Source organism: Gavialis gangeticus, unplaced genomic scaffold, assembly GCF_001723915.1.
Source record: "Gavialis gangeticus isolate Ggan-Ray unplaced genomic scaffold, GavGan_comp1, whole genome shotgun sequence".
Lineage (NCBI taxonomy): Eukaryota > Metazoa > Chordata > Crocodylia > Gavialidae > Gavialis > Gavialis gangeticus.
In genome coordinates this window covers 17,415,562-17,428,598 of record NW_017729022.1, presented here as the reverse complement: position 1 = coordinate 17,428,598, position 13,037 = coordinate 17,415,562, and the positions used below count along the sequence as shown (strand labels likewise).

The 13,037-nt window shown below is 39.0% G+C and overlaps 1 protein-coding gene across 1 annotated transcript in view; it reads left to right on the top strand.

The window, feature by feature from the left end:
- Positions 1-13,037, top strand: part of LRIG3 (leucine rich repeats and immunoglobulin like domains 3) — a gene marked incomplete at its 5' end in the record, with an annotated part of 81,879 nt that overhangs the window by 39,164 nt on the left and 29,678 nt on the right. Inside the window, 6 exons of the mRNA XM_019515775.1 lie at positions 7,742-7,876; positions 8,519-8,662; positions 9,925-10,068; positions 10,367-10,510; positions 10,932-11,075; positions 12,829-12,909. Of these exons, the coding sequence (XP_019371320.1) occupies positions 7,742-7,876; positions 8,519-8,662; positions 9,925-10,068; positions 10,367-10,510; positions 10,932-11,075; positions 12,829-12,909 (792 nt within the window). The remainder of the gene's footprint in view (positions 1-7,741; positions 7,877-8,518; positions 8,663-9,924; positions 10,069-10,366; positions 10,511-10,931; positions 11,076-12,828; positions 12,910-13,037) is intronic.

Sequence of the window (13,037 nt, the reverse complement as noted above, 5' to 3'; positions counted from 1 at the left end):
TAAAGGAGAATAGATTTTCTAGGGAAGTAGTGGACTTGATCATTGGAAGTGTTCAAGAAGAGTTTTGACAGTCACCAATCAGGGTTGATCCTAGGCATAGCTATGCCTATATTCTACTATGGGTTTTCTCCTGCCCCTCCTTCTCCTTCCCCCCCGCCCCTTCCCCACCAGCCCCCGACTGGTACATGTGTTAGGGTTTTTGTAAGCCTTTCCCAGAGTGTAAGAATTTTTGCAGGGTGTTGCCTGCAGCCAAGGCTGGAGACAGGGACTGAGAAATGCCAGTGCTTCTGCTGGGACTTAAAACTGGAGATCCCTGGCTAGATGGTCTTGCCCTTCCACTCAGAGTGAGACCGATCACTATATTTGGAGTCAGGAGATAATTTTACCCATGGTCAGATTTGTTGGACTGTGAGGGTTTTTGCTTTCCTCCTTTATGGCAGGGAGGGGGAGGGGGTTCGGGAGTCCTGGAATCCTTTGAGTGTATATTAACAGCATGCACAGCAGCAAACTACTGTCTGCCATGGGCCCCATGATTACGTGTGTTATCTTGTGTTGTCAGAGTTGACTGTGTAGTTTTGCCAAGAGGTTAGACAATGGATTTGGATAGGGATAATTCTGCCTCAGGCAGGGGTTTGGTTTAGATGTGGTCCCACTTCACTAAAGCCTATTGTCTCTTTACTGATAGTACAGCCCTCTTTCTCCACCCCCTTCCCTCCCAAATACCCCATGCCAAGATGGGAATAGGGGTGTGAAGCAAAGCCACAGCGACCATTAAGCTGCCTGGCCAGTGGAGAGCTGATGGAATGTGAGGGAAGTGGGCCAGGTAGCATGGGAAAATTTCAACTAACCTTAAGTAACCAAGGTTAATTGAACCTTTCCCCAGCTTTTGCTCCACCCTGGGCAAAAGTTATAGTTTTCTCTGGGGAAGGCTGGAGGGGGCTAAGATTGGTTCATGGAGGCTAAGATCTGTTCGGGTTGGGAGGGATCGGTGAAGGACTCCCTGCAGCATGGCCCTCTTTCTGTCCCCACCCCCCTCCACAGCAGGAGGGAATGTGGAGGATCTATGGAGGGAACCCACAGTGTCCATGTCTCTCCACTTCCCAGCTCCATGCTCCCCGTGTTGCTATCCACCTCCTGGCACGGGCAGAGTCATGCCTGCTCCCAGGCAGTATCACAGTACCGCGCCTTAGACAGTGGAGTTTGGGAGGGTGGAAATTTTGTTCATGGAACGGGGGACGGGGGCAGGGGGCTGACAGAGTGCATCCTGGGATGTTGGAGGACCACATATTGCTTGTTTTATCTCTGAGGTGCAGACTGAAGTTACCCTAATATGAGCTGGGTATCATAGCCCAGAGTTAACCCTTGCCCAAAGTAGCATATCTCTGAGATGCTCAGAGGACACTTAGCAAGAGTTAAGCATCTTTCACTTAAATATGCTTGTGTTTTAAGTACTTTTAGAATGGTCTGCATGTAACATGTAACTTCACCCTCAGTTTGAATATCAGTACACCTTTCCCCTGCAGAAACTTGTTCCGTATATGTGATATGCAAATTTATCTGCCTCTTCATTCCTAAGAGCTAGCCAGGGTCAGCCAGAGGGCCAGCCATGATAGTGGGGTTTTACATTGTATTTTTGAGCCTTGATAGCCCCACAAATGGGATGCTCTGACATCTAACCTGAAAGCTTGTCAAAATCACTAAATGGAAGAGTGAAATGGGATGAGTGCCTCAAGAAGAAAGCAGCTGCTTGGCTCAAGGCATGTGAGAAGTCTGTGTGAACCAGACCTGTAGACTTGCCAGCAGGGCTGGAAGTGTGCCAGGATTTTGACTTGGCTCTCTTCTGGCATCTGGTTTTTTGAAAGAAGAGTTTCATTTAAAATGTTTTGTTCAGATTCTTAACAATTAGAGAGAGAATCATTCAACTTCACCTGGAGTCAGGTTTACAATTACGAGAAAGGTGCACAGTCCCACTTGTATGCCAGCAAGGAGTTAACTTTCAAACAAAATGATATTTTAAGTCACATCAATTGTTAATCACACTGGATAAATTATCTGAATGTTTCTACTAAAATTATGTTAGCTATCAAAATGATGGGAGGAAAAATACTTAGATCTTCCCTCCTTCCCCCTGGAGCAGCTGTGGAATTCCCTCTCCCCATTCCCTCCCTCAGGATTTTACCCAGTCTATTTCTAAAGGATGAGTCTCCCACCATATCTGGGGGAGTGAATTGCAGAGTCTCTATCTCCAATCATTAAGAATTGCCCTAGACTTTTTTCCCTTTAGCTTTATTGTTCCTTTCTTTAATATATTCCCCTATCATTTATTCTCCTGTGAGCCCTTGATTTTAAAGAAGGCACTGTGGAGAGGGGTAATGTCAAAATGACAGGAGTAGACATGATTGGGTAGGGAAGAAAAGATGGCAAAATTGGCATAGAAGTTGGAGAAATTTAAGAGGGGAAGCCGAATGCCAAAGTAGACTAATATTAGATATTGCTCCCTCCCCTGGTCCCACACCTTCAGTGCCCAGTCTCTAATATTTCTACCTTACCTCATGATCTTGAGGTAAATAGATAGGGAGTATACCAAAAGGAAAAGGGCTAAGATCCAGCTGCAAAGAAAACTTGATTGCTTTTTGGGAAAGGGAAGCAATAGTGGGTACTGACAGATGTGACAGTTTGTCATGTGATCAGCCACTGACAGCACTCTTCAGCTGTGCACTGACAGAAGTACATAGCTGTGGAGCACGTTAAAAATGCTCAGTCAGGTGACAGCCTGAATCCTCATTATGTGAGGGCTCAGGTGAAGGCTCTCTAAAGTAGAGTTCCTTCATTAACATTTGTCAGTGTGGCTGGGAGCAGGACTTCGCTGATACAGCTGAGCTCTGCTCCCCATGTTGTCTTCAGAATGGGAAGGGGGAAGGGAGCACAGGGAGTTCATTCTGGGGGTTGCCCTGCCAGCACTAGAGGGTGGGGTGGGTGATTGGAGCCCCCCAATGTTGGGGGGCTTCAATCCACCTGCCCCATCCTCCAGCATCAGTGGGGAAACCCACAGAACAAGTTCCCCCTGTTCCCTTCCTCCCCTCCCATTCCAAAGACTGTGCTGGGGCTCGGAGAGGACAGGGGCAGGGCTAGGAGGAGGGCAGCTACAAAAATGCATCTTATCTCCCAATCCCCAGGACCCAACAGCAAACATCTGTTGGGTCCCTGGGATAGTGGTAACTCATGGTGCTTCTTGCAAAGCGCCATGAGTTACAAGCGGGGAGCTGCATGTCTCTCAATGCCCAGTATGTTACAATTTGGGATGTAGGTGATAAGAATTCAAGACAGAGGTGCAAGGTATGGCACTAGCTCTTTCCCAGTTTTAGAAAATGGCAGACTACAGATAACAGGATCAGAGCATTCTGTAACCAGAGTTGACTTACACAGGTATTTAAAATCTAGCAAATCGTTACTAATTGGGAGTACTTATTTATACAATCATACTAATAAACACCTGGTTAAAAATAATTTCCTTCAACAATATTTTAAAATATCTATAAATGTTGTTACTAGATCCTTTACAAGACACTGACAGAAATTGCTACTCTCTCTTATTTTTCCCCAGTGCCAAAGAAACTATAAGACAGTATGTCAAATATGCTGTTGCTGCTGTTTGTATAAAATGGCCCATATCATCTTGATTGATTGGGTTGTTATAGACATCTTGGACTAGTGATGTGGCTGTAGCATCCTCTTGAGATTTCTGACATGTATTTTTACGTTTATAATGTAGAAAATTAATTGTTAACATGCTCTATAAGGTATTTTACTACTATTGGTTTCTCTAGAGTTGTACAAAAAGAAGTAAATCAGTTTGAATTCACACCATGTTTTGCTGTAGGTCTCAAATGACAGAAATCATGAATTCAAACTGCTACACTGATTCTTATCTGTTTATGTAAAGCAGTCCTCAGGATCCACGCCTCCATATGCCATCACGAGAGGAGTCTGAGGTCCAAGGGCATTGTAGTGTGTTGAGAGTGAGAGCGGTTTCTAATATGTGAAGAATCATAGACAATTAGTGTTTGAAGGGACCTCAGGAAGTCATTTAGTCCAACCGCCTGCTCAAAGCAGGACCATCTCCATCTGGATCATTCCAGCCAGGTCTTTGTTGAACTTGACCTTACAAACCTCTGAGGATGGAGATTCCACCACCTCTCTAGGTAACGTGTTTACCACTCTGGTAGTGAGAGAATTTTTCCTCATATCCAACCTAAACTTCCCATGCTGCAACTTGAGACCATTGCTTCTTGATCTGTCATCTACCATCGCTGACACAGTCTAGCTCCATCCTCTTTGTAACCCCACTTCAGGTAGTTAAAGGCTGCTCTTATGTCCTCCCTCAGTCGTTTCTTCTCCAGACTGAATAAGCCCAGTTCTCTCGGCCTCTTCCCATAAGTCATGTGCCTCAGCCCCTTCACCATTTTTGTTCCCCTCCACTGGATCTCTGCAACTTGTCCACATGCTTTCTGTAGTGGGGGGCCCAGCATTGGACACAGTACTCCAGATGTGGCCTCAGTAGTGCTAATGGGGGGAAAAGTTAGAATCTGAGAGTGCTTGTAGTTGTAAACTCTCTTCTCCGCCCCAAACAAAATGGCACTTTAAACGTGGTGCCAAGCCCTGCACATGCCCAGAAGAGGCAGTGTATTACTTCCATCCATCTTGCCTGACATCTGTAAACTTCAAGCACTTTAGTGTGGCTTTTTGCCACTTTTATCTAATAGCTGGTTGAATCAGCTTTAGCTAAAAGTGCCCAAAAGCCCTGCTGAAGTGCCTGAACTGTACATGCATTGCAGAACTGGGTTGAAGTAATGTGATGCTTCTTCCGGTAAAGCACGTGGTTTTTTTGTTTTGTTTGTTTTTTGTTTTTTTGGTTGTTTTTTTTTTGGGGGGGGGGTTGGGGTTGGGGGTATTGTTTGTTTGTTTTTAGCATCTGCAAGTAGCCCAGTTGGTTCAGGTATACTGCTGTGAGAACTTGATGTTTTGGTTCTGCTGTTACCAGAAATATACTCATTGCTATCTCTTCCCTTGAGAATCTGTGAAATGAAATAGGGCAGTATGTGCAATGTGTCTTGTCTGAGTTTGGTAACATGGCACTCTTCAGTAGTCTGTTGGGAAGTTTTTGTTCAAATGTCACACTTTGATGGTACTTTGTCAAGAAAGAGGATACAGTTTGCTTCTCCCCTCTGACACACAACCTTATATTTAAAAAAATGTTTTTGACTAATATAATAAATAACTTGACAAATAGGAATCTGTTGACTTTTTATTTCATTTCCTACAGTGATTATAAAAATAAAATGATTGTGACAACAGAGACCTCTATTTAATTTAGTGTTGCATTTTTAAATAGAATGTTTTGGCGTATTTCCAGTACCAATTTTTTATTCACACTGAATTTTCACTTTTGCTGAAAACGGTTGGATTGGAGGGGGCAAGAGGACGTGAAGTGCTTAAATATATTTTGTTTTTGCATATCCCACATATATGAAGCAGCAACACTACATAGTGGGGGCTAAATAACTGTGTCTTTTGTCCCACATTCACAGATGTAATAATACTATTGATGTATAATTCTAGTTTAGTGAACAAATGAATTCACTTTCTCTTTTCCTTCTGTGATTCCACCATCAAAATACCTCCTTGATTTTCTGCAAACTGGTCTACCAAGTAATTTGCCAGGTAAAGTGCTAATCTGAAAGTTGTATTTGGTTTTTATTCAGTTCCATTAGAGTCAACTAAACTTTGTTATACAGGGGCTATTATTCTGCCAGTTGTAAGGAATTTCTGTTTTATGAAGCAATACTGACACAAAGACAGCACTGTGTAAGTGTCTCAATAACTGAACACTTTCACACTGCAATTTAGGAGGCGTGCAGTTCAGGAAATTGCTGGCTTCTGCTGGAGCACACTTTTACTGCAAGGAAAATTTTATTCGTCATTCAAGTAATTGGCAGTTTTAATACCTTGTTAGTTATTACCTTATAAACAAACTAATGCATAAGAGCAAGGCTCTGTGACCTGTTATCTAACTCTAGCCTTATGGTGGTAATGTTTGTTGTTGTTTTTTATTAAAGTAATTTGTTTCCATTTATTATAAATACTTCCAGCTAAGAGTTAAAAAAAAATGTAGTGTTACTTCTACCAGACAGCCTGAGGCCTGAAACATGATACAGAACAAGAGTGATGTTAGATGGGCTGCAGGATCACTGACTCAATCCCACACATGGTGCGAGGGCCCATTAATTTTTAGCTTTTACTTAACTTGAATCAAGTGTTTTGTTTTGTTTTGTTTTTTGTTTGTTTTTTCTCTTGAGTAATAACCCCCTTCCTATGCACCCACTGCAAAACCTGTGACTTACTGTTTGATCAAGTTGAACATTATCCATCTCTTCTCAGAAGCAATGTGCTTGTGGTAACAATTAAGCTGCTTAACATCCAGTCTCCAGAATCTGGAAAAATGATCCTGGCTTTTGATCACTGGCACAACCACATATAGGAGGTATTTCAGCTAGAGCAGATCAGCAGATTTGAACCTAACCAGTTAATAGCCACAGACTGGCAGATCGTTACATTCTTGTTGTCATTTTTGTTAGCTCCCTTTACTACCCACCTTTCCAAGTTCTCTGTAACAGTATATCCCAGAATGCATTTCCCTCTATGCTTGTTTCTGAGTTGTGTATATATTTCCTGTGCATTACTTCTTTCTGGAGAGACATGGGTTGGTGCTTTGGGTTTCATGGCATATACCAATACAAAGAAGATTAGGTAGTATGTATGAACACAAAAACTTGGTTGCTGTGAAAAATATACTGCTCACTGGCCATAAGTTGGTGTGTGTCTTTGTAATGATTTAAAATAACCATTTTTTAACTAGTTATGGAGTTATAATGAGCAGAGCTGTCTAATGGAAAGGAGACACTTTAGCACAGTAACCATATATGAATTCCAAGCTCACGATATGAGTTCTGCAGGACGTACAAGTTACATTATTAATAGCTAGAGATTAATTACTGTCTTTAAATGCAGGGTTAACAACTGGGTTGATTTATAGGCAGTAACTTTCTGTTGTGTTGCACAACGTAAGTCTCGTTTTCTAATCTAGCTCTTTTATTTATGATAGTTTGGGTGGATGTTCATGCTTTCAGTGCTTAAATCTTTAAAACAGGAACACATGCACCTTTGGTTTGCGCTTTGGTTGAAGCAACAAAAATGTTGACCTGATCTCCCTGAGGTACTGAGTGTCCTACTGCTCAATGCTAGTTCTAAATATTTATTAAAAAAAAATATGCCTTTGTTCGAGTTGTTGGGTTTGATGAAAAAAATACTGGGTGAAATTGTACAGTCTGCACAATGGAAGTCAGAATAGATTAGTATAATGGTTCCTTCTGGTCTTTAAAATCCTATACATCACAGTAGCTGGAGTGTCAGACAAAACTGATTCTTTTTGTCTCCTAGGAATATGGCTATGGAAATGTAGATACATGTGCATGGTTTCGCTTTCTCTAATCATGCAGAATTTTAGTTTGTTACGTGCCAGTAGTTAATGTTTTAATTACAGAAACTATTTCATTATGCTACTTTACCTAAAGACTGATTGTCAAATTCAGAAGTTGAGAACTAAATTTCCAGGGTGCTGTATAGTTGGCATATTTTTTGTTTAGATATGACAGAATCTTTGAGCATTGTTTTCAAATTTCAGGACCAATAACAAGATTGCTGAGATCGTGTCTGAATATTTGAAACCATTTCAAGCTCTAGAAACTTTGGACCTGAGCAACAATAATATTGCAGAACTAAAACCTGCATTGTTTCCTTCTTTGCAACTCAAGTACTTGTAAGTAAAACTTTATTTAAAATGATACAATGTGCTTTCAAAATATTACTCATTATGGTAAAACTTAGTATGTTAGCACAGAGGAAGTCTGAGTCTAGTTTAAAATATTTATTGCCAGCTTCACCTGTTCTCATTTTGTAGATTATTTGATAAAACAACATAGATTGAGTGAGTTTTTTAGTTTGTAGAAGACAAAAACCATATATTTAAAAAAAATCAAATGGAAGTATCTCTTGATGGAGATCATTAACGAAATAAATTTAAAAAAAATAATTATTCCCTTGGTTTTAATGGGATTTGAGTTGCATATAGAGTTTCATGAACTTTTTTGAATCTTTACCATATTATTGATTTGAGAATTAAATTAAGCTAGAGAAATACTGAGTCAACATAGTTTGGGGGTATATTTTGGTAACATACCTTTGCAATATGTTGTATTTGACAATGCTAGATTTTTGTAGAATGGAACAGATCTCTTAGCTGTGAAATTCACTGGTGGTAGTGATTAGATCACTAATAAACATGTTAAGTTAATGCTATTTGTCAGGTGATAGGCAATGCAAAATGGTTATATTTTACTACTTAGTATTAAAAACATATAAAATTACAGTAAATTTAACATTCTAGACATTGTTTCAACAGATACATTAACAGTAATCGGATAACCTCAATGGAGCCTGGTACCTTTGACAATTTGTCTGGCACACTTCAAGTATTGAAACTGAACAGGAACAAAATTTCATCAATCCCTCACAAGATGTTTAAGCTCTCCCATCTGCAGCACCTGTAAGTACAGCCTACAATTAGTTAATTGTTTTCAGGTTTTGCAAAGCACTGGCAGCACTTGAACTTTAGCCTTTAATTTAACTAGAGGCTAAGCAAAACAGACACAACTTTTGCTAAAACCTTCTAATGGATAGAAGTCTTATGCAATAATGAGAAGTGTATAGACTATATTTAAAATTTTAGTTTGCCTTATAAAAAAATAGGCAAAGACAATAGAAATTCTCTACTTAAGGAAATACCAAGTGAACTCAATTTGTATAATCTGTAGAACAGATCTTTTCTTGGTAAGAACAAATGAAGGGAAATAATTTTGCTTTTAGAATATATATATCGGTGAATAATAGCATGAAGTTAAACAGAACCTCATCAGTTTGATAGTTTTGTCTGAATGTATTTTACCAAGTCTTAAAAATCTACAGCTGCTTTGTAGAAATAGCATTAGAAAAGTGTCTATTTTTTTGTTCATTTCAAAGAATTTTGTCTCTAAAGACTTTCATTGTAGGTCTTGAATACAGCATTTATTTTGAAAATATATATATGCTCTTGCAAAGGCAAGAGGACTATGTGATACTATTTTGATATTAACAGCAGGCCACCTCAATATGAAGAGGTAAGCAAAGCAAGATAAAGGAAAATACTGGGGCCTGTTATTGTTAAATATTGTTCCTTCATTGCTTCTTCATATTAAACCCAGAGACAGAAGAGGAGAGAGAGAGTGGTGGCAGGTTTAGAGGAGTGATGACTGAATTCCTGCAAAGGTGAAAATTTCAAAATCACTAGGTGGTAGGGGTCAGGTCTTTATGAATGTGAAGTGAGGAGGTTGTGGAAAGAAACAGCTCTCCTTGATGCAGCAAAAGTAGCTTAGCAGATTAGTTAACTTTACGAGGAAGCAGATGAGAAGCCTTGATCCTCAGAGGACCCTTTTTAAATTTGAATCCTTGATTATGAATAAACTTCTTGATATTTACAAAGCAGAAGTTAATACATGTAAGCTTCAGAACATGGCTTTTCATAACTTCTAAGCCCATGCACCCTTTGCATTTAAAATGAAAGTAACAGCACGAACCTGTGTTTTGCATTTGAAATACAGAATAGTATTAGCATAGTTAATCGTATTTGTATTAGAGTAAAATGTCTTTTTCTGTTGTATCTTGTTTACATTGTTTTATGAATACTTAAAATCTGTTTCATCATAATGATGGAAGTGGTGTAGGCATTCAGATAAACTTACTCTGTTACAACTGTACAATTTATTTTTTCAGGGAGCTGAATCGTAACAAAATAAGACATGTAGATGGCCTTACTTTTCAAGGACTTACTGCTTTGAAATCATTAAAGCTACAGCGAAATGGGATAACTAGACTCATGGATGGAGCATTCTGGGGATTAACCAGCATGGAAATCTTGTGAGTATAAGCTTTCACAGTCCCTTTGGAAGAAAATTACCTTGCATCACACAAATGAGTAGACATGTTTGTTTTACATATTCAAATACTACAACTTTCCAAAAACCAAGCCAAAATATTTCAATTTGAAAATACCTTCAAGTTTGATCAATCTGTCTTGCTGTTCTGCAATCCTCAGCTCATTTCCATACAATAAATATATACTATCTAGCTGATAACTCACAATCAAATAAAGATCCATGACAAAGCATGTCCTTCATTTGAGTTTTTAAACCCTTTTTTTTCTGTGTGTGCATAGGCAGCTGGACCACAATAACTTAACAGAGATCACCAAGGGGTGGCTTTATGGCTTGCTTATGTTGCAGCAACTTCATCTCAGCCACAATGCCATCAGCAGGATCAGTCCTGATGCCTGGGAATTTTGCCAGAAACTCAGTGAGCTGTGAGTAGCTTTTATTCTATTCCACTTCTGAAAGCAGGTTACCTGCCAAAGCATGAGCTGCTTACCACTGATCTGTGAATTTTTCATAACAAAGTTTCGAGGTTGACAACAAGTTTTTTGTGTGTGAGAGAGTCATATTTTGTTGGAAAAAGTTGAAGCCAACCGTGACTGCTTCAGTTCTCTGTAGCAGTTGTACTAAAGCTTTGATACAGTAATTTTCAAGTGAAAGAAATCCATTCTGCAGTAATTTGTGATAACAGGAAATAATATACAAACTGTATAATAAAAAATTGTGTAATAAATAGCCTTTGTTATACCCATAACTGAAAGCCATGTCTTCATTGTAACAAAGCATTGAACAGAATTGAACAATAAACACTCCACTATAAACAACCGAGATTTTTCTTTTTTGAACTTGCAGGGATTTAACGTTCAATCACTTAGCAAGGTTAGATGATTCAAGCTTCATTGGTTTAAGCCTACTGGTTGGACTCTACATTGGGAACAACAAAGTAAACTACATTGCTGATTGTGCCTTCCGGGGACTTTCCAGTTTACAGACTTTGTAAGTTGACACAACTTGATTTCATGGTCAGAAACCAAACTGATATATAAATATACCCACTTTCATTCAAAGTACTTTTATTTTTGTTCTTAAGGAAAAGTAGAACTACAATTTTTTTTTTTTTTTTTTTTTGGTAATCTTTCCCAGATTTGTATACAGCTTTTTTTTAAATAAGATTTTATTCAGGGTAGTCATGAAACAATGTCTTGTTCTTCCTTCATTACAGTCTGTCCACAATTTTTTTAACATCTATACATCTTGTTATCTGTCATAGCTAGATTTCTTAAGGTAGCTGCTTAAAAGAATCTCTGAGGGAAGAAAATAAATAAATGAATAGGTCATGGCAGGAACACACAATACTAACTCTTAACGGTGCTGTTTTGGTTCCTACTACGCATGTGAATCCCAGACAAGTTTGTGAGAGAGACTGTTGTAGTTGCTTTTCATTCAGAGGTAGGGTGTTAGCCCTGCTTCTTTCTCATACCCAATTCCTAGCCTCCAGCACAAGGCTGCTCTTAGACAAGCTATAGGGGAGAGGGGGAAGGGACCACAACAGGACATTCTGCTCCCACCAGTGTTTCATTATCCTCTTCATACAGTTTTGTTCCACAGTAAACCTCTCCACAAGAGGTACTGCTAAGTTTACTGTCATGTACATGTTTCTCTTACTCTGCAGTCAGCTACTTCAGTATCCCATGTCCTGACTTTGAGTCCTCTTAAATTGATGAGAAATAAACTTTCAAACTCCTGAATGTCAAGACTTGCACCTAAAGCACAGATCTGCCATTTCCTGAGGGCTGTTATACACTGCTTCTTCCCTATTGAGAGATTCAGGCAGCATCACTACTGATTGCTTAGGCACCATAATCACTGTTACTTCTTAATCTGTTTGGAGTGGTTCCCCCAGGATAGGAGTCATGACAGAAGAAATCTAAGTATAGATATATTCAGTAGGTAATTGAAGATCAGATGTTGATGATTATGCAGGCTTTTGTCATTCTTAAGCATTTGTCTGCCTAAAATAATGGATGTTTACTGAAATTATGTATCTTGGAGGAAGGGTGAGAAGGAAGTGAGTGAATCAGAAATGTTACCTGTAGAATATATCTTAGACCCCTTCAGTAGTCAGGAGAGTAACAAAGTACTTATATGCATAATACATGTTTTTCCCTAGGACTTTGAAAATTACAGGTTTTTTTCCTATTGTATTTCCCCACCCCACTTCCTCCCAGTCCTTGATCTGTAACTTGGTTCTGAGCTCTTTTTTAAACCTCATCTAGCTCAGCCATCACTCTTCTTTCATGGATTTTTCTGATTACATCTTTAGCTGGCATGTGATCAGGCCTTTACTGTGGTAGACCTGAGGTGTGAAATGTTTTTCCCCTGCTTTGACCTCAGTCTGTTGCCACATTTAAGGAACTCCTTAAAATTGATAATCACAGGTTTTTTATTTTGTTTGAAATGGGTGGAGACCTTCATTCTTACAACTCTTCTTTTTCCTACATTTGGGTGCCTTAATTTAAAAGCATTCCTGTCATGAATGAAAACAGAGGTGAAGTGGCTGATTTATTAATCAGATCTTATCAATTTTTCAGTAAAACAGCTAATTAAGATAAGCTTTTTTTTTTAAACAAATAATTTTTAGAATGGCAAGGGCACTGCTTAGTATTGATTTAAATACTATGCACTTTTTAAAAATCACGTAGTTTGTGGAATATCCCTTTTGTGCTTTGACTTCTTTTTCTTTGAACAGGGATCTGAAAAACAATGAAATATCATGGACTATTGAAGATATGAATGGTGCTTTTTCTGGACTAGATAAACTTAAAAAGTTGTAAGTATGACGGAACTCACTAAACCTTGAATTAGGCTCAGATCGTATGAACGTGCTGATGTGAATGAACCCAACATTTAGAATGCTATGTTCTCCTACAGTATTTTTTTTTTTTGGGGGGGGGGGGG